We start from the raw sequence: 18,665 nt of genomic DNA on the forward strand, positions 1-18,665 counted from the left end.
TGAGGAAGACGATCCGTCTCGGCTACGCGATTCAGTCGCTACACGTCCGCCCAAGTTCCGGGACGTCCTTTTACCTCAGGCAGAGGCAGGGATGCCCCCGTACTTCGGGCGGAGGTCGCCTCCCTTCTGGTGAAGGGAGCGATCGAGCCCGTCCCACCGGCCGAGGTGTTCAGCGGTTTTTACAGCCCGTACTTCATTGTCCCTAAGAAAGGCAGAGGGTTGCGCCCTATCTTGGGTCTGTGTGTTCTGAACAGGCACCTACACTAGCTGCCTTTCAGGATGGTCACGCAGAAGCGCATCCTGGCGTCCGTCAGGCGTCAGGACTGGTTCATGGCAATCGACCTGAAGGACGCGTACTTTCATGTCTCGATCCTCCCTTGACTTCGGCCGTTCCGACGGTTCGCGTTCGAGGGACGGGCATATCAGTACAGGGTCCTCCCCTTCGGTCTGTCCCTGTCTCCACGAGTCTTTACGAAGGTCGTGGAAGCCGCCCTCCTTTCCCTCAGGGAAGGAGGTGTGCGGGTACTAAACTACTTCGACGACTGGCTCAAGTTTGGGCACACTCTCGAGATCTGTGGTGTACACACAGGGACCTGGTGCTCCGGCACCTAGATCGGTGGGGCCACAGGTCAACTGAGATAAGAGCAAGCTCTCCCTGGTGCAGAGCATCCTCTTTCTCGGTATGGAACTCGACTCTGTCCTCACGGGCGGCCCCGCTCACCCCCAGGGGGGGGCGCGAGGACCAGCGCGCCCGGTCAGTGTTGAACTGCCTGAGTTCAGACAGTCAGCGGTCCCCCTGTAACAGGAGGCTCCTGGGATTCATGGCATCCTCGGCGGGGGTGGCCCCCCTTCGGGTCGATGCATATACGACCGCTCCAACACTGGCGGCAGAGTCAAGTTCCTTGGAGAGCGTGGCACACCGGCAGCAGGCGTTGGTCACACGCTTTTCTGCCGACACACCCTAAGGGGTGCCGTGTGCAACGGGCAAGCAGTGTCGGGGCGGTGGACGGGCCCCCGCCTGCGTTGGCATTCAACTGCCTAGAGTTGTGGGTTGTGCTACTTGCATTGAGGGACTTCCTCTCGTGCAGTGAAGCACGTGCTGGTCCGGTTGGACAGCACAGCTGCTGTGGCGTATTCTTCACTCACAGCAGCTAACATGATTCGCCCGACGCCTCCTCCTCTGGAGTCAGCAGGTGATCAGCTCCCTGCGAGCCACACACATCCTAGGCGTCCTGAACCAGACAGCCGATGTGCTCTCTCGTCAGTTGACACCTTGCGGAGAGTGGCGACTCCCTCCCCGCGCAGCCGGCTCATTTGGGGGCAGTTTGGCCAGGCACAGGTGGTCCTGTTGCCTCCCCGAACTCCTCCCATTGTCCGCTTGGGTACTCCCTGTCCGAGGACCCTCGGCGCGGATGCCCTTGCGCACAGCTGGCCGCGGGACAAGCGGAAGTACGCTTCCCCCCTTCGAGCCTTTCGGGGTTACTGCTCTTTCTCAGTCTTGATAAAGACGGTGTTCCGCATTGCGCTCACCTCCAAGAGGGTAGGGGATCTACAAGCACTCTCCGTGTCCGCAGATTGCCTAGAACTCGGGGCCGGGATTCTCACGTGATCTTGAGACCCCGCCCCGGCTACGTGCCCAAGGTTCCCACCACTCTCCCGAGAGACCAGGTGGTGAACCTGCAGGCACTCCCCACCGGGTAGGAAGACCCAACCTATCCGTGCTATGTCCAGTACGCGCACGGTGCCTCTGCTTGGACCGCATGCAGAGCCCAGAAGCTCTGAGCAGCTCTTTGTCTGTTTCGGAGGTCAGCAGGAGGGCTGTCTCCAAACAGAGGCTGGCGCACTGGATCGTGGATGCCCTCGTTAGGGCATACCGATCTTTTTTTCTGCCCGTTGGGGGTGAGGCACACCCCTCGTGGCTGGCTCAGGGCGCCTCTCTGGCAGACATCTGCGGAGCTGCGGGTTGGGCTATGCCTAACAACTCCGTGAGGTTCTAATACCTACGCCGGAACCGGTGTCAGCCCGCATCCTGGCAAGGTGTGGGACCGGCAGCCGGTAGGGCATACGCCTGCGGAAGCCCTTCCCCCTCCGGGGGGAGCAGTGGCGATCCCGCCTCACTTCTTTCCCCTCGGGTAAAGAACAGGCATTCCATCCATCACTAAGCACCCTTCAGGGGACAGGCTGGGCAGAGCAGCCCTGCCCCTTTAGGCCGGGGAACAGTTGAGTTATCTCCCACATAGCTCTAACCGGACCTAGTGCTCCAGACGTGGTAACCCCCCCTCCGTGGGCTGTTCCGTCTGATGTATCCTCATGAATGGTTCCCACCTTGGCAACCCATGACCTCCCCAGGTGGACTCCCACCTTGCGGTTAACTCCTGCAGTCCGCACTTTCTTCCCATGAGTTCTCCCCTGATGGTGAGACCATGTGGTGTCTCCACTAATTCCTCCCTACGGTAGGTAGTGGCCTCTGCAGCGTTTTTCCCCCAGGGGGAATAATGCTTACCCAGTGGCCCGTACGGTGCCGGGCGGCTTCTCGCCATTTAGAGAATAGGCCTCCGCCCGTGACGGCCGGCGTTAGGGGGCTTCCCAACTTTTTGTGGAAAGCTCTGGGTCCCCCTTCCTCTCCACTGGAAGGTCATAATTTCGCGCTAGCGTGTTCGTCTGACTCGCCCAGGCCAGTCAACGTCGCTCCGCAGAGATTGTGACGCGGCTCAGTGCTGTGGCGTTTTCCATAGGAACCCCATTCTGTTGGTTCGACACAACGTCGAGAGACCGACAGAAAGGGAACCTCTTGGTTACAGATGTAACCTCGGTTCCCTGATGGAGGGAACGAGACGTTGTGTCCCTCATGCCACAACACTGGCCGCCCACTCCAGCGGTCGGGGGAGGATGCTTTAGGCTCCTCAGACCAAAGGTGAATGAATGAGCACGCCGGCTTCCCTCTTATACCCGGACATCCGGGGAGGAGCCCGGCATGCAAATTTCATTCGCCAATTTTCATTGGCCTTTTCTAAATACTCAGAAGATGATAGGTTCTCAAGACAAACCCATTCTGTCGGTTCGACACAACGTCTCGTTCCCTCCATCAGGGAACCGAGGTTACATCTGTAACCAAGACGTTTCGTTGTGAAATAAAAGCCTCTTTGTTTTCCCTTCCAAAAGATGAGACAACTAAAAATGAATGGTTACATTTTATTTACAATATTGTTCCAGAACAGTACAATCCGAATATTAAAGTGTGTGCAGCGCATTTCACAGATGCATGCTTCATGAACCTGGGAGAGATCAAGGCCGGCTGTGCATGAAAGCTGTTGTTAAAAAGTGGGGCAATTTCGAGCATTAAAACTTCGCAAGGACAGTCTGACGCTTCAGATTCTCAGCCTGTAAGTATATTTTCATTGTAAAAGACTTTGTTACGGACTAACGCGGGTTGAGTTTGTCGTGTGTTTGTAGAGCAACTAGAGGCAACAAATGTCGTGTTTATAATGGGGTTTATTGTCTTTGTTAACTTTGACGAGACATGGCGTAACACTGGTTGATCACTAATGGCAAATCTTTATAACGTCGTATATAAAAGGTAAAACAGTTAGCTATAGTTTTTAACTATTTAACATAATATATTTTTAAAAAACCTTACCAATCCTTTACATACTGCTCAAGTCACGCTGGCAAAGTTGGTGTATCGGCTTGATCATCTTAATTTTCTGGATCAGATTCAGGCTCGAATTGATAAGGAAAGTATCGATGACATTTTATCACCTGTCAGTACAATTGCTTGGTAACATGATGTTCCGAATATGGTAAGAGGCTTTACATTTCCATCACACGCTTGCAGTATTCGACCAATCACTACGCACTGGTTAACTGGCCAATCATAGCACACCTCGCTTTTCAGAGCGATGAGCTTTGTAAAAAATCTGCGCGTTTCAGAGGCAGGGCAAAGAGGAGATACAAACATGCACGGTATATGGAAATACAGCGTTTTTTAACCTTAAATAGTGTATACACATTGCATTGCATATAAAACAAATGATAATATTTGTTTTAGCCGTATCATATCACTGCTTTAATTCGTAATGCGAGACGAATATAAATGAAACTTGAGCGCATGGCTCAGACGGCTATTGTATTAAATGATGCGGGACAGAGATTAGCTCTGCCCTCCCGAGCTCAACAGCGCCCCAAATTTTTCCCAATGTAAATCTGTGGTGAAGTGCAGCACCGTCTGATAGACTCATATGTGCAGTCTTGAATTTGCCCCTCTAGTTTTTACGTAAACGTGAACGTAGTTCCGGACAATTCTATATCAATCCGCGTCAGCTAGGTGTGTGCAGGGGTGGATTAAGGGTTAGGCTGCTCTTTGGGTGAGGGCTATCCTGATTTTGCCAAGTGGTTGATGTCCTTAAGACAACATCATGTTGACCCTGGGACAACATTTAAATCAACCAATCAGATTTCAGAAATAAGTTTACAGTTTATTTTAATTTTAATCTTACAACCAGGATTAGGTGCTTCTAGACCATTGTTTTTCACTTATCATTTCCCTCTGGTTTTAGGGGTAAATTATGGTTAGGGTTGGGGTTTGGTGTGGGCTTAGGTTTTATTTATAAAAAAGTTGTCCTTAGGTCAACAAAATATGTTGCCCTGAGGACATCAACCCCTTGGCAAAATCAGGTCGAGCTTGGGTGAGGCCCCCCTTAGTTGGCTTTCAGGTGCCTTTCACGCTTGCAGTTTATTTCTGAACGGAGCACGGTTTGCATGAAAAATCGCTAATGTAAAAGCTGTCATGTGAACTCAGGTGCGCACCTTGGTACCGAACCCTGCGCATGTGCTTTAGCCGATTACAATGTGTTTACTTCAATAAAACACATGTAAGAGATGATAGTGTTGGTAATTTACCTTGGTTATGAACAAGAGTGAGCCTGCATTGTTTTGAGCATTGCGAGTGGAATCAGAGCGGCAAATGAACGGTAATACGATGTTTCCAGATTTTAAAAGAAATAATAAATAGTATTTGCAAGCAGCAGAAAGCTCTGTAAGGGGCGGTGTCCACCGAGGCGTTTCTGCTGGTGTTCTGCCAATTTATGCTACCCATAAATTTGTGCTACCTTCGTGTTGTGATTGGGTTGGGGGAGGGGTTATTTAGGTGTAAGGGTTGGGTTGGGGGAAGGGTTAGTCCTGTTTTGTATGGAGGTAGCAAAATTTGATAGGGATGCATAAATTGGCAGAACACCGGCTCTGAGTGAGGTAAATGAAAAATGATTGACATGATTTCAAATGCAGCTGACTGGACAGATGTGACCCACATGTCACATCTATCCAATCACCGGCCTATTTTTTTGTTATATTTCATATGGGCCAATGAGGGTCTATTTCTTTGTTCCCACTGAAGTAAATTTAAAATAAAAATCTTGCCAATCAGAGGCCTCTAAACAGGTGGGGCCCCTAGGCTGCAGCCTAGGCAAACCTGTGCGTTAATCCACGCCTGGGTGTGTGAAATAATTTGAATGATGTATTCACAGAAACAGTGAAATGGCTACGTATCCTAATCGCAACACCGATGACAACTGCAGAGTCTGAGAGATGCTTCTCCACCCTTAAAATAATTAAAACATTTCTGACATGTCCAAAGAACAGCTCAAAGCACTGGCAATGCTTTCAATCGGAAAACGTTTAACACATGAGATCCCCGAGTTTAATAAAGCAGTCATCGAGAAATTTGCAAACATGAAACAACGAAGAGTCAAATTCTTGTATAAATAAACCAGCATTAAATTACAAAGTATAAATTGTTTAGTTAAGTGTTCCCTTTGTGAAGTTTTCGTAAATAGGAATATGCCTTTGCAAAATGTCTACAATTGCAAAATAAATAAATAACAATAAATAAATAAATAAAAATGTATATAGTTTGTTTGTACTTGTTGAGTAAGTTATTAGGTACACAGACACTAGTTACAATGTTTCTATCTAACATCTAAATCATTAGAGCGCCACCGTCAGGCTGATTTACGCAGACAATAGACCGCCAAAATTGCGTTAATTAATTTTTTAAAATGTAAATATTTTCCAATTGCAGTTTATCTTAGGTTAGTTATATAGCCTATGATATGACCCAGGATCTGCCCCAGCTAAATTTTTAGTCAGGAGCCGCTACTGCTCCTCAATGTAGTCGTGTAGGCTGTTACTTTACTTCCAGGAATTTCACACTCTGTGGCTATGACAGGTTCGGCAGGATGATCTGTGTTCATGACATGACTGGCAAGAGATAAAAAAATTAAATCCATTAAATGTATTTTAAAATGCAGAATGAATTGCAAATGCAAAAATGGTATGTCAATGAGAAAAACTATCAGATAAACTCTAATAGACCACAAAGCACATTTTGTGGTTACTTTGACAGATAAAAAAATCACACTTAATGTGTTAAAGGTTGTTGTGACATCATGCACACTTATCCAGCACTTGTTGTGTAGATCTAAGATCTTTGTTTAATGTCTGTAATTTTCAATGAAAATTGAAAGAGGTAATACAAAACTTCCTGCCCATATTTCAGTCCCACTCCTTATTTATTACATATCAATAGCAGATAAAAGGTGAAAAAGACTGAAATGCATGGAAATTGGCCTGAATGATGACAGCTCCTAAAAAACTGAGTTGGGACTTTTTGAGAAACTACAATTATTTGGTAAGAAGTTGTTACATGCAGTCTTACTCAGCACAGTTCCTAAGTCAGATATAACAAATCAAAATAATCAAAACCAAACAAGGAATCTGTTGATAATTTTATTACACAATAATAAAAACTTCATATCTGTGTCTTGAGATACATGCTTTGGACTTCTATAGTAATATGTTTCAAATGTTGTCATAACATAGAAAAGTACAGAGATTATGTAACTTTTACAGAACAATGCAAAGCATTAAAAAAAGTTAAATGTACTTCTGTGGTAAACAAATTCCATTCCAGTCTGCACACTATGATTTATTTGATATTTAAATGACACAGATAGAAGAGAGATGTTAGCTGTAATGCACTGCAAAAACAACTTGTGTACAGACATTCTGATGTACAAAGTGTATTTACGTTGGAATCATTTAATTGGAATGGTTAGTATTTTTTTAAGAGATTTGTTTTGTGTAAATGCAGAGATGCAATCTGGGTCATGGTGGCAGCTGCAGTTAAAATCAGCAGCTCATAATAATAGGCAAGTGCATTTGGACAACTTCTCATGGCTGAGAAGACCATGCTGGGTGGTGGCCAAATTCTGTATTAGGTTCCAGAAGTTTTTGAAGCTGACGCCTTCTCCTTCTTTCACACCCATCTGCTTCAGCACATCTCCAAAATGATCAGACTAGAGTCAAAGAGAGAGAGAGAGAGAGGTCTTTAGCACATAACCAGCAAACCTTTCTTTTGTATTACTGACAGTCTGTCTCCCTCATGTGGCCATTTGACATTTGTGTCTAAAAACAAATGAAATACAAATCGGTGAATATATTAAGTAAACACATTTAAAATGTATTATTATGCATATTGTCGCTGTCCTTACGAAAACTTGCATGTCTAAATTTGCTTATTTTCAAAAATGCAAAAAAACACTGTCCTTTATAAATGATTATATTTTTTTTTGGCAAGAAATATTCACGCTAGTCTAGTACTTGATTTTAGCTGAAGTCTATTTTTCTCTTCTGCTACAAACATGTTGCTACATGAATGGTGAGCAGATTTATATTAGCGTTAAAGAACAGGTTTAATGGAGTACTCACATGTTGCTGTACCATATAACTCATTGCATGTACACTTTACTCAAATAGAAAAACCTTGTCAGAGGATTCTCCCTCAAGCTGTAGTAGAAGACCTGCCATAACATGATCTGATACTCACTGTAACAGTGTCAGCCTAACAACTTAACAACAACACCATTTTGCTCTCTCAATAGAGCCACACCCAGTGTTTTTTCTAGCTTAACCTGAGTTCGACTGATCTGTGTAATCAGACCGCTCCACCATTTCAAAGCATAACATCTGGGAAACATTCCCCATGAAGCCAACTGAACCCTTACAATAAACTACAACAAACATTAATATACAAGTAAACACCAACATGGCATAAAACAGTTTTGAGTTAGTGGTATGCTGGGAAATATGGTAACGTATTTTACCTTGACTAAGGTTGGCAACTGGGAGGACAAGAGGTTTTTAAATTCATCTGTCTTCAGTGTAGGCTGGTTATCCGAAGAAGCAGCATGGAAGTTTGTGACCAAAGTGTTAATGGCCTTCTCCAGGTCAGAATACTACAGGGTTAAGAAATGCAGATAAATATAGATATTTTAGCATTGCTGAGAAAGATTTTGATGGGAAGACAATTCAAGGAACCAGAAAATGTTTTTGCATATCATCTGATATTAACTAAAAAACAAATATTGAATAATTTTGAAATGAAAACTGTCACATTACAACACAAAGTCAAGGGGCCCTAATACCCCTGTTGAAAAAACAGCATATGTTGGTTTGGTATGGTTCAATGCTGGTTTGTGCTGGTTTACGCTGGTCATATACTGGTCCATAGCTGGTTTAAACTGGTCAAACCAGCATCAAAACATACCTTACCCAGCATATGCTGTTTTTTTTCAACAGGGACACATGGCGCAATGCGACGCCAGGTGCGACACAAGTGTTTTTTGCTAGTTTTAGCCCGACGCAGTTATCATTTTCACGTCATGCGCCACGTTGTTTAAATAGCAAATGCATTGCGCCCATTTGTGCGCCTATAGGTATGCAGGTCTGAAAACAAGGTGTGTTCAGGCGCATTGTTGGCGCGTTACTATTTTGAGCCAACTGAAATAGACTGCACCACTGACCAACTGAAACCTGATCTAAAGTCAACAGTTCAATATTGTTTTGGTTATTTAAAAAGAGCGTTAGTAATATGCGCCTATAGGCGGGTGTACAATGCACATAATCCATGCTTATTACAAAGGGACACAAACATGCCAAATATTAAAAATAAAAGGATAACAATGTAAATAATTATTATTGTGTACATAGGATAAGAAATCCGGCTTGTGCACGTATTAACCTTGCGCACGAGCAGACGCGTTTCCTCTCTGAAGAGGCATTCTATGCTCTTGTAAATTCCACCATGTAAATAGCGAATCCGCCATGGCGCGAGCGCAACTTGCTTTTTTAAAGGGAATGGGAAATGAGACTCTGATTGGTTTAGTTCATGTTAATCCTAAAACACACCCATCATTAAGAGAATAGGGATAACCCTTTTAGATTATGTGCCAGGCGCGCCAACCATTTTTTCCATTGTTGAACTAGCAAAAGTGGATTCAGACACGCCCTAAATGCACTTATGCCAGGCTCTTTAGACCATGTGCTTAGAACGTTAAAATAGGGCCCACAGTCTCTGAGTTTCTATGCCTACTATGCCTATTTTAATAATGCAAAACTATAAATTCATAAATGTTACCAAAAGCATATCAGATACGTTACTGTTCTGTATTTGCGGGTTATTTACATAGAGTAAGCTTAATAAGAACCTGGTCATTTTCAATCAAGCATACAAGAATGAATACCAATTTTTAAAAACAAATTCAATTGATGAACTTGTCTAATTACAAAAGTAACTGGGAGGTGGCCTAAACACAATCATATATAATTATGTTTTGTCAATATCTATCCACTTAAACATTTTGAACCCTTCCAGCTATCAACACTACCCATTCCAGTAAACTTTGAAGACTACTTGGTGACACTTTTATCAGGGCTACCACCTGAAATACCTGTATGTCAGCCCGTCAGGGTCCGCCCCCTTATTTACCAAAGCTGAGTGCTTACAACGCCCAGTTTTAAGACCAAACGTAGGCAGGATTACACTTCTTAGATGTAAAACATATCGACTGTATGATAATGTTTGATATTTTTATAAAAATTGTAGCTAGGCCTAGACCACGTCGATTTTATGACATGGAAGTTTTTTTTACATCTAACGCAAACTTTACTGCGTTGAGGTTGGGACATAGGATCAAACTTTCCATATTTATATTAACCTAGCCATCCCAAGACAATCTTCGTCTTGTGGTCCCTGTCGAAGAGTATGAAAATCATTGATTGATTTCCCGTGCTTTACATTTCTACACAATGGCGGTCTCTCAAAAACTGCAATAGCTGCAATAGACGCCTTTTAAACGGCAGGTTTTGGCAAACCCACAATACAGCCGCTGTTTAGTTTGCATAGATACACAGCGAACATTATATTACGGTAAAGTTTTCCACTCGTATGGCCTGAATTAACTTAATAATGAACACATTAATGGGACGACGGGGTAAAGGGTTACGAATGCGTTAGGGCGTCATGTCAGACTGCACATAGAGAAAAAGATCAAATATAGAGACACAGAAGAACAAACCTAGAACAGACATCTTAAAAACTGTTTCGAAACGACAGCAACCGCGCATTTCGTCAAATGCAAAAGATTACAAAGATGTGTTACCGATTAGATACGCAAAACTTCAAGAGAACAAACCGACAACGCAACGCAGTTTACGTAAATTACTCATAAACTAAAAACAGTATACAATCCGGTACGAGTTTCCATAAGTAATCTGAGAAATATCTCAAACACAATAGCCTACCTGTGTCGCCATTTGTCGCGATTTCTTTGCTTTTCAAACTAGATTAAACTTTTCTCGTCCCGTCGTGCTGTAATTGTTGCTTGACTTTCTCAGCGTCCCATCGCTTCTGTCACATCTTGGCTGACATCCTGAATCCTCCCACTCAGTCCAAAAAAAAGAACATACCTTCCTTGTCAGTGACTGCTATGGGAAAAAATTCTGCAACTCGATGCTCTGGGATCGGTACTACTCCACGAGGCGGAGATTATCAATTTTCATACAGGTCAGAACTCCGTTTCCACATGACCCATTGTTTTGTTGATGGAGTCTAGAAGTCACTGATTTATTGCTGTTTTGGGAATAGAATATCACAGCAGTCTTACATCTGGAAGTTCTCAGTGTAAAGTTGCTATAGACAATTATTTAATTCAAGAAATAGCTCCATGTTCGCATTATTTAGATTTTTATTGTGATCCATGTCTTAATATTTGTGTTTCTTTGTGTAGAAACTTTTAACTCCGTGTCAGAATAAGGTCATATTTGTGTGCGTGCATGTGTGTTTGATGAGAACATGCTATTCTTTCCAGCAATAAGCTTTCAAAAGTAGGCTATAGTGGACTGTGGGAGCCCCACTGAATTAAGTTTGTCCAGATCTAAATTTACTGACTTTGGCTGTTCTCCTGTTGTTGATTTCTGACGGTTCTGGAAATGTGCAGGCAGGGACATGATCAAAATTTTGGGTGGGAACTCTAACAGTATGAAGCAAGACACGCCTTTGAGAACTACATGAGTGATGTACATTCACTTCAGAATGTAAGACTTCAACTCGCAGGTGTGTATAAAAATTGTACAGTACACTAAATGAACTGAGTAATGAATTAGTTAGCCTCATATCTTTGTATTGGTTAACCACACTCTTGTGCAAGTTCGCAAATCCTAATTACTATCCACACTTTGTATAGCAGACTGATTTATGAATGAAGTGTTATACACAGACACATGCACACACACTCACATGCACGCATGCACACGCACGCACGCATGCACACGCACACGCACACGCACACACGCACGCACGCACGCACGCACGCACACGCACACACACGCACACACACACACGCACACGCACACAAACATTTATGCATTTTTACATTTTCAAATAAACAAGCAAACGTGACCAATCTAAATCCGAAACAATTATATTGATTATATTATATTATAATTCAAATGAAATATCTTTTTTTAATGTTTGGACAAGTAATTTTTGTACTCGGACAAGTGAATGTCAAATTTACTTGTCCGAAGGACAACCACCCTGTGTAATGCACCACAACAGCCAAGTGACTTGCGTGAGCCACCTTATTCCCCTGTGCTACCCACTTGAGGGGGCGCAATCCACAGTTTGAGAACCCAAACCTCTGATCTAAAGGTCCATGCATCGCACATCATGGCCACTCTGCAGAGGTAAGGGATGTTTTTACACTTATCCTTACAGAAAACCCCCGGTGGTGCACAGCATGTTGTATTTCTAGCTCTACTTTTTACATTTTCTATTTAAAGTATTGCAATATATCGCAAATGTTTATCGTATCGAAATGCATAGCAATATATTGTATCGTGACCCATCTATCGTGATATGTATCGTATCGGGAGGCACTTGCCAATACACAGCCCTAGTATTCATATCTATGATTGTATCATTTTAGATTACCTTAGCACACCTGTTCGCACACTTATGAAGACAAAGGTGTTTTGTCTGTCTGATCAAGTAACAATTACTTTGTTTATCTTTCCTACTTTACTGTACATTTCTTTTAAGCTCACTTAAAGAAGTAGCTCTGGAAAACTTGATGCTGATTGGCCAATTGTAACATTCCAAGGTCTGATATTCCCAGATAACTACCGCTCAAAACTAAAACACATGGTAACCTGATACATTATCCCTACTTGACTATATTATTGTAAGAAGTTCAAACATTATATTGTTAAACTAGAGTTGAACTGCCTGCTTCTCTCGAAAGAAGAAACAGTTTTTTATATGGCAAACTGCCTGTTTTACCATGACTCCACTTAAAATAATGTTCTCATAAAAAGAACAAATGTGCTTTGTGCCTGCAGACTCATGTTCACACTTGTATGGTTGTGAAAAGTATTACATATGCCTCTACAGGTAAGTTGGAGTGAAGTTCAAGTATGTATTTTTTTATGATTGTGTCATCATTAATAATGGAGCTTCAATGGGTTTTACATTGGCCAACTGTCAAGTCTGTCAGCTGAAGTGCGTTCGTGCTCCACCAGATGGCACTCTTATCAACACCCCGACTATCAGTACACTGCATTCTGTGTCTTATCTCTTGAACCTTTCTCTGGCCCTGACCCAAATGGCGCACTCTGGTCTTGTGGACCTCCTCCGAGTCCACACTTGGTGACGTCAGGAAGTGCAGACCTATAGGGCACTAGGCACGTGTCAACAAGGGTACATGGGAGTGCATTTTGGTACAGACTTGAGGTCATCACACCGGAAGGAGCAAGCGGTGATTTCTATTCACTCTCGCTGTACTTTGTTGTCATATGCTGATCAGTTTACGCAGCGCCGCGTGAAGTCCAACACAATTGTCCCATTGTTGTTATTTGGGACTGGAGCTGCCAGTTTTTATAGTCCTGTATTTCATATGTTGATATGCCACCTGAGCATTATGCAATAGAAACGTATGTTTGAAATGCGTTCATTTGGCATGACGTAAATGCAACTGCTTATGTATATTTATTTATTTGTATACACTATACTTGATGTGCATAATGTGTTCTTAATATGCATATATGTTGTTATTTAATATTTCTCTATAATACAGAAGCTGTGTTGTTCAGCTTTATAGAGCCCAGAGACAACTAACAAAAAATGGCGTATTACTTAAGAAAATGCACTGCATAAAAAGTTTTTATTCTTAAAAAGCTGGCATAATATAATATAAATAAGCAATAATGTGAATAAGAAACTAAATAATTTAGAATTTTATCAAAACATACATTTAAAAATGTATCCGTCATGTTTACATATATGTCTGACATCCACGACACTCCTCCCATCCGTTCTGTGATTGGGCGGTCGCAAGGATTCCTGGGTAGGGGACTTCAGTGGAGTCTGCATCAATGAGGGCTTCGCCGAAGACCGCATCGAGGGCACAAAGGAGGCGCTCGCGAGCAGACTTCTGAGCGCTAAAAAGACAAATGGGACACCCTACGGGACTCGTAGACTTGGCGAGAACGCGCAATTTAAGTCCACGATATCGCAAGTGTGGTTTTTGTAGGAGAAATTCGCGCTTTCATGGAGTGGATCAGGATAATATTCTGGATATTTTCAACTCAACTTTATTTATATAGCGCTTTTTACAATTTTCATTGTTACAAAGCACCTGTACATAAGACATATTGACTATAAGCAAAAAAATTAAAGTTGTACCTGCAAAAACAAGAAAAAGTTGAAAAGACAGAAGACAGACATACCCACATACAAAACACTCCACACACACAATATCCACACGTACTAACACATAGACATAGACACGCACACACACGGATGCGCATGCACACACACACACGTACACAGACAAGTACGCACACACACACACGCTCGCTCAGTGAGAGCACACATTTAAGATAAAGGAGAGAGAAGCACAGGTCAAATATAACAGACTATAAATTCCTATATGTAATATTAAGTAAAACTTTAAAATTCTAAAGCAGCCCCCCCCCGGCCAGGCAAATAGTGCAAAAAAACAGTATGCAAACGGTGGCGAGGAACCCAAAACTCTAATCGAGAAAAAAACCTCAGGAGAACCCACACTGTTAAAAATTTCACCGTAAAAAAACAGTAAGTAACTGGAAGCACAGTTGCCAGCAAGGTACTGTTAATTAACAGTCTCTTGCTGTTGCTAAAATTAACAGATGGTTACTGTTAATTAACAGTTGCTTAATGTTTATTCTCAAGTGGTTCTTAAAAGGCTACAAATTATTTATTTTTACTTTTGATATTATCTATAATCCCTTTAGCAGTCTTGCTGTTTTGTACAGTGTATAAATGTGTCCATTAAAACATTAAAGGTTTAACACAAATAATGCATCGTCATTTCAAAACATGCATCTTCTTTATTATTTAAAAACTTCTTAAAAGCTTGAAACACATTTAAAGCAAAAGTAACAGAAAAATGCAGCCATTTAAATCAAATTAAATATTTAAAGTGCAGTTATTGTAAACAGCAAACACAAATAACAAAATATTCTCAAAATTAGGGGCTGTGGAAAATTACGTGAATGGTCAAATTAATGTACTTTTATAAAATACTGAATTTGTGGCACCTTTCATCAACACCTGAACATCAGTGAACACAAAGAACCACAAAATATTCTCCAAATTAGTAGAACATGTAAAAAAAACTAAACAAATGACTTAAAGTGACTAAGAATTAAAGGTTCACAATTTATGGTATTCAAAACTGAACACCTGAAAAAATTGTGCAACTAACCCACATCATGTTTGTGTTTGTTGTGTATGGAATGTGTGTTGTGTAAAGGATAGGGTTCACTTATATAAAGTGCCTCTCAAAGTCCATCAGTTCCTTCAGTAAACTGGCAACACGGGTGTTGGCTGTTTTCTTTTTCTGGGGGACCTTTCCTGTCCGCTTTGAGACGACTCGTCCACCCTTGTTGCTTTTTTCGGGATTAATCCCAATGAACCGCCTATAAAAAATGTGAACATTCAGCTTTAGTATGGGTAAAGAAGGATACTCACTCAGATTATGTAAATACAGAAGTCAATTCTTAAATTAGCAACACTGCTCTTTTATTTTAGGTGTAGATAATGTTGCATTTTAACATCTTTTTAGGAGTTTGTCACATGTAAATCCCAAAACAGATAACTCTGATTGATCAAAATCATGTTTTTATTGTGCATTCCAAGTAATATCAACTGCAGTTGGGTTGTTTTGATTGATAATAACAAAAAATACAGCAAACTAACACAATAAAACATGACACAATAAAAAACATTGTTTTTTTACATAAAAAAGTTAACTGTTTTTGCAAACAGACTCTTTGTTTTATAAACATGGTATAGAGAAAGTGGTAGGTTAAAATGTTTAATTGAACTGAACACATAAAAAAACATTTCAGCATTTACATAATTTTATTTTCTATTCCCAGACTCTGAAGTCCACATATGTAGCTATATACTGTGTATTGTGAAATTGTTGCTGTAATCTGTATATTTTATTTAACTCAATGTCATTTTTTTCGTCAATATTGTTGAAGGGTTAGTGCACCCAAATGAAAATGTACTCATCAATTAGTCACCTTCAAAGCCATAAAAACGATTAATTTTCAAGTCCATGGTAAATGGACCTTCAAACATTCTAGCCGGACAGACAGGAATATATCTCATTGGTTTTCACATGTTAAGCATGTTTAAGTGTATTTGCTCTATGTATGTGCCTTGCTGATTCTTTATATGTGAATAAATGGCAACATTAAACTCAAATAGATTACATTTGCAATGATTTAATGTTCTTTTTTAAAGCATCAAAGTTTTTTTGATCAAATGACTTTCAATAGATGGATAAGAATGAGAAAATATTTAAAATATATTCATTTGAGTTCCAAAGATATAAAGTTATACAGGTTTGCAACAATATCAGTGTAGGTAAATTATAACAGGATAATTATTTTATTTTGAGCTGACTCTTAGTGTTGAAAAGAAGTACACATATTATGTAATCATAAAAAGAAAACAGACAATACATACCAAGGAGTATTAGTCGGGGAGTTGCAGGTAGTGCAAGTGTCCTTTCGACATCAGCTGCAGTGGAAGATGCCTATGACACGGTCACAATAATGAAAAGATAAGAAAGATGAAATACAGTAACAATAATTATTTTCTATTTTGATTGATTTTGGTTGTCAGAACAATCACAACATGATAGAAAATAAACAAAGAAGTAACTTACATTGGCAAAAAGGATCAGCCCTTCCACTTGGAAAAATGTTGCAGTCCTGGATACAGCAATGTAGAAGTAAGTTTGGGCTATTGCTATGAATCCTCATGTGATTCACATAGGCTACTGGATTACTACACAGATGTCCACATAACTGACATGGAAACATGCTGACAAGTCAAACTGTACAGTCCTAAAAGGTATAAAAACAACTCGACTTAACAAGAAAATCTGCACGAAAATGAAATGTCCCTTAGCCTTATGGATTGGTCAAAATAACAATACAACGCAAACCAACAACACTAAAAGTTCAAAGACAAATTATTCATAAGTATAGCAAGTTATTCTTAAGAACACGATTATTCTTTAGCATATTCTATCACCAAACTTATCAACAACTTAGAACAATGCAATCCAAAACACAGCCAATTTAAAACATCCACAGCAAAAGTAAAATAAAATCGTTTCGAATAGAGTTATGTACTAATTAGAAAGACGTAGCCACATTTGCAAGCAAAACGACACCAAAATGAATGCTTTGACGTATGTGTTGCACGTTGCGGAATTAATTAAAAGATAGCAAGCAAATATTAGCAAACAAGTTGTCTATAATTAGCTTGATGCAAATACATCGAGGTGTTTTTGTTGCAGCAGTTCTCGAAGGCTTATGCTTGCAAAAGAGCATATAGTATATCATGACACTTGTTTTATAAAAAGTTTGACAAAACTCACCCTGTAATCGGAAAATATCTTAATCAGAAATTCAACTCCGCTTCACAATGACGTCGGCTCACGTTCATCCCTGAAACAAGCGTATAAAAGAGTTACAATTCACAGCATCCACATTTTACAACGCTATTTGCAATTGCTCATTATAGACTAAATATAAGTTTGCAAAGCAAACTGGCACTCACCTATTAACTCGGAGAATGAAGACGATAACCATCCACATGTGCTCGCTGCAGTTCTCGATTTCTAAAACTACTGTACATACCTGTTTTTTTATCCTTTGTGCAATAAATACGGCGAAATAATGTTAAAGTTTGTTTACGTCATTCTAACATCCATGAAAAATCATGAATGCCCTGTTTTTAGACATAACAGGATTATACTGTTGAAATTTTGACGTAAAATAACAGCAATTTTTAACAGTGCAGGCCCAACCAGGTAGTGCTGTAGTACTCGAGTCCGGTCTCGTTTTTTTATGGTCTCGGACTTGTCTTGGACTCGTTGGTATTTGAACTCGGACTTGGTCATTGGTCTCGCAAATGTTCTAGTCGGTTTCGTCCGAGTCCAGCGATATATGTTTTATTTTCTCCTTCAAAACAAAACATTGATAGAGCAATATTCTTGTGATCCGAAAACTAATGATCCTAAAACTGTTGCTGACTCTCGACTCTAGAACGAGAGCTGCGCGTGCTCATAATTGGTTCAAGTCCGCGGGACTGTCACGCACGCCAGAAAGTGCTTATAAACGAGCCGTGGAGCCTTTGCTCTTTCTAGTGGCTCCTCTATCGAACACACACGTGCACGGTCAGGCGCGCACACGCACGCGCACACGCACGCACGCACGCACTCACGCACACGCACGCACGCACGCACAAAATTGTTTATTGCTGCACAACCTTGCTGTTAGGAGGGCTGATAAAAAAGTTCCTTAAAAAAGTAATAAACAGTTACACTTCAGCTTTGTGACTTTAGTGCTATTACCTATATAGGAAAAATAAAATGACCTTATTTTATCTGCTTTTTGATCATTACAAACAATAATGAATTATTTTAGAATTGAAGATATGCTGTCTCTTGCATCACATAAATTATCAATAGTTAAGTATGTGGTCTTGTAGTCATGATTTTTTTCTGATAGAGCTGGATAAAGAAGGACGCGGTCTCTTGACATGTCTTCACCACAAAACTTCAAATGCTATTAGATTATTAATGATAATCTTAAACTATAATTTATTTTATTATTAAGTTTATTTATTTTATTTAGCCTTGTTGTGCAAGCTCTCTGGAGCTTGTGCAGAGGCAGCAGCTTTTGCCAGAGGGGAACTGGAATCC

The 18,665-nt window shown here is 41.1% G+C and overlaps 2 protein-coding genes and 2 long non-coding RNA genes across 7 annotated transcripts in view; 1 reads left to right on the plus strand and 3 right to left on the minus strand.

Moving 5' to 3' along the window:
* kif26ab (kinesin family member 26Ab) overlaps positions 1 to 18,665 on the minus strand; it is a 160,296-nt gene that overhangs the window by 72,372 nt on the left and 69,259 nt on the right. The window lies entirely within an intron of this gene.
* On the minus strand, positions 6,770 to 10,771 carry s100v2 (S100 calcium binding protein V2). The gene is made up of 3 exons (XM_057344806.1): positions 10,639 to 10,771; positions 8,160 to 8,291; positions 6,770 to 7,352 (listed from the first exon to the last, which is right to left on the minus strand). Exons 1-3 carry the CDS (start codon positions 10,648 to 10,650, stop codon positions 7,194 to 7,196), a joined length of 303 nt encoding a protein of 100 aa, XP_057200789.1. The 5' UTR covers positions 10,651 to 10,771; the 3' UTR covers positions 6,770 to 7,193.
* LOC130560785 (uncharacterized) lies at positions 10,804 to 12,750 on the plus strand. The gene is made up of 3 exons (XR_008963745.1): positions 10,804 to 10,900; positions 11,334 to 12,541; positions 12,736 to 12,750. It is a non-coding gene; the product is annotated as an uncharacterized LOC130560785 (long non-coding RNA).
* On the minus strand, positions 14,756 to 18,105 carry LOC130560784 (uncharacterized). Of its 2 annotated transcripts, none has more exons than XR_008963743.1 (5): positions 17,519 to 18,105; positions 17,337 to 17,406; positions 16,617 to 16,797; positions 16,415 to 16,484; positions 14,756 to 15,354 (listed from the first exon to the last, which is right to left on the minus strand). It is a non-coding gene; the product is annotated as an uncharacterized LOC130560784 (long non-coding RNA). The 2 variants fall into 2 exon arrangements; XR_008963744.1 differs by having other exon boundaries at positions 14,757 to 15,354; positions 16,617 to 16,662.

The sequence above is a fragment of the Triplophysa rosa genome, linkage group LG10 (genome assembly GCF_024868665.1).
Source record: "Triplophysa rosa linkage group LG10, Trosa_1v2, whole genome shotgun sequence".
NCBI classification, from domain to species: Eukaryota; Metazoa; Chordata; class Actinopteri; order Cypriniformes; family Nemacheilidae; genus Triplophysa; species Triplophysa rosa.

Bases quoted from the DNA above. Each gene is read 5' to 3' on its own strand.
- s100v2 (XM_057344806.1), bottom strand. The intron at 7,353-8,159 runs GTAAAATACGTT...CTTTGACTCTAG, and splicing joins AGTTGCCAACCTTAGTCAAG to TCTGATCATTTTGGAGATGT.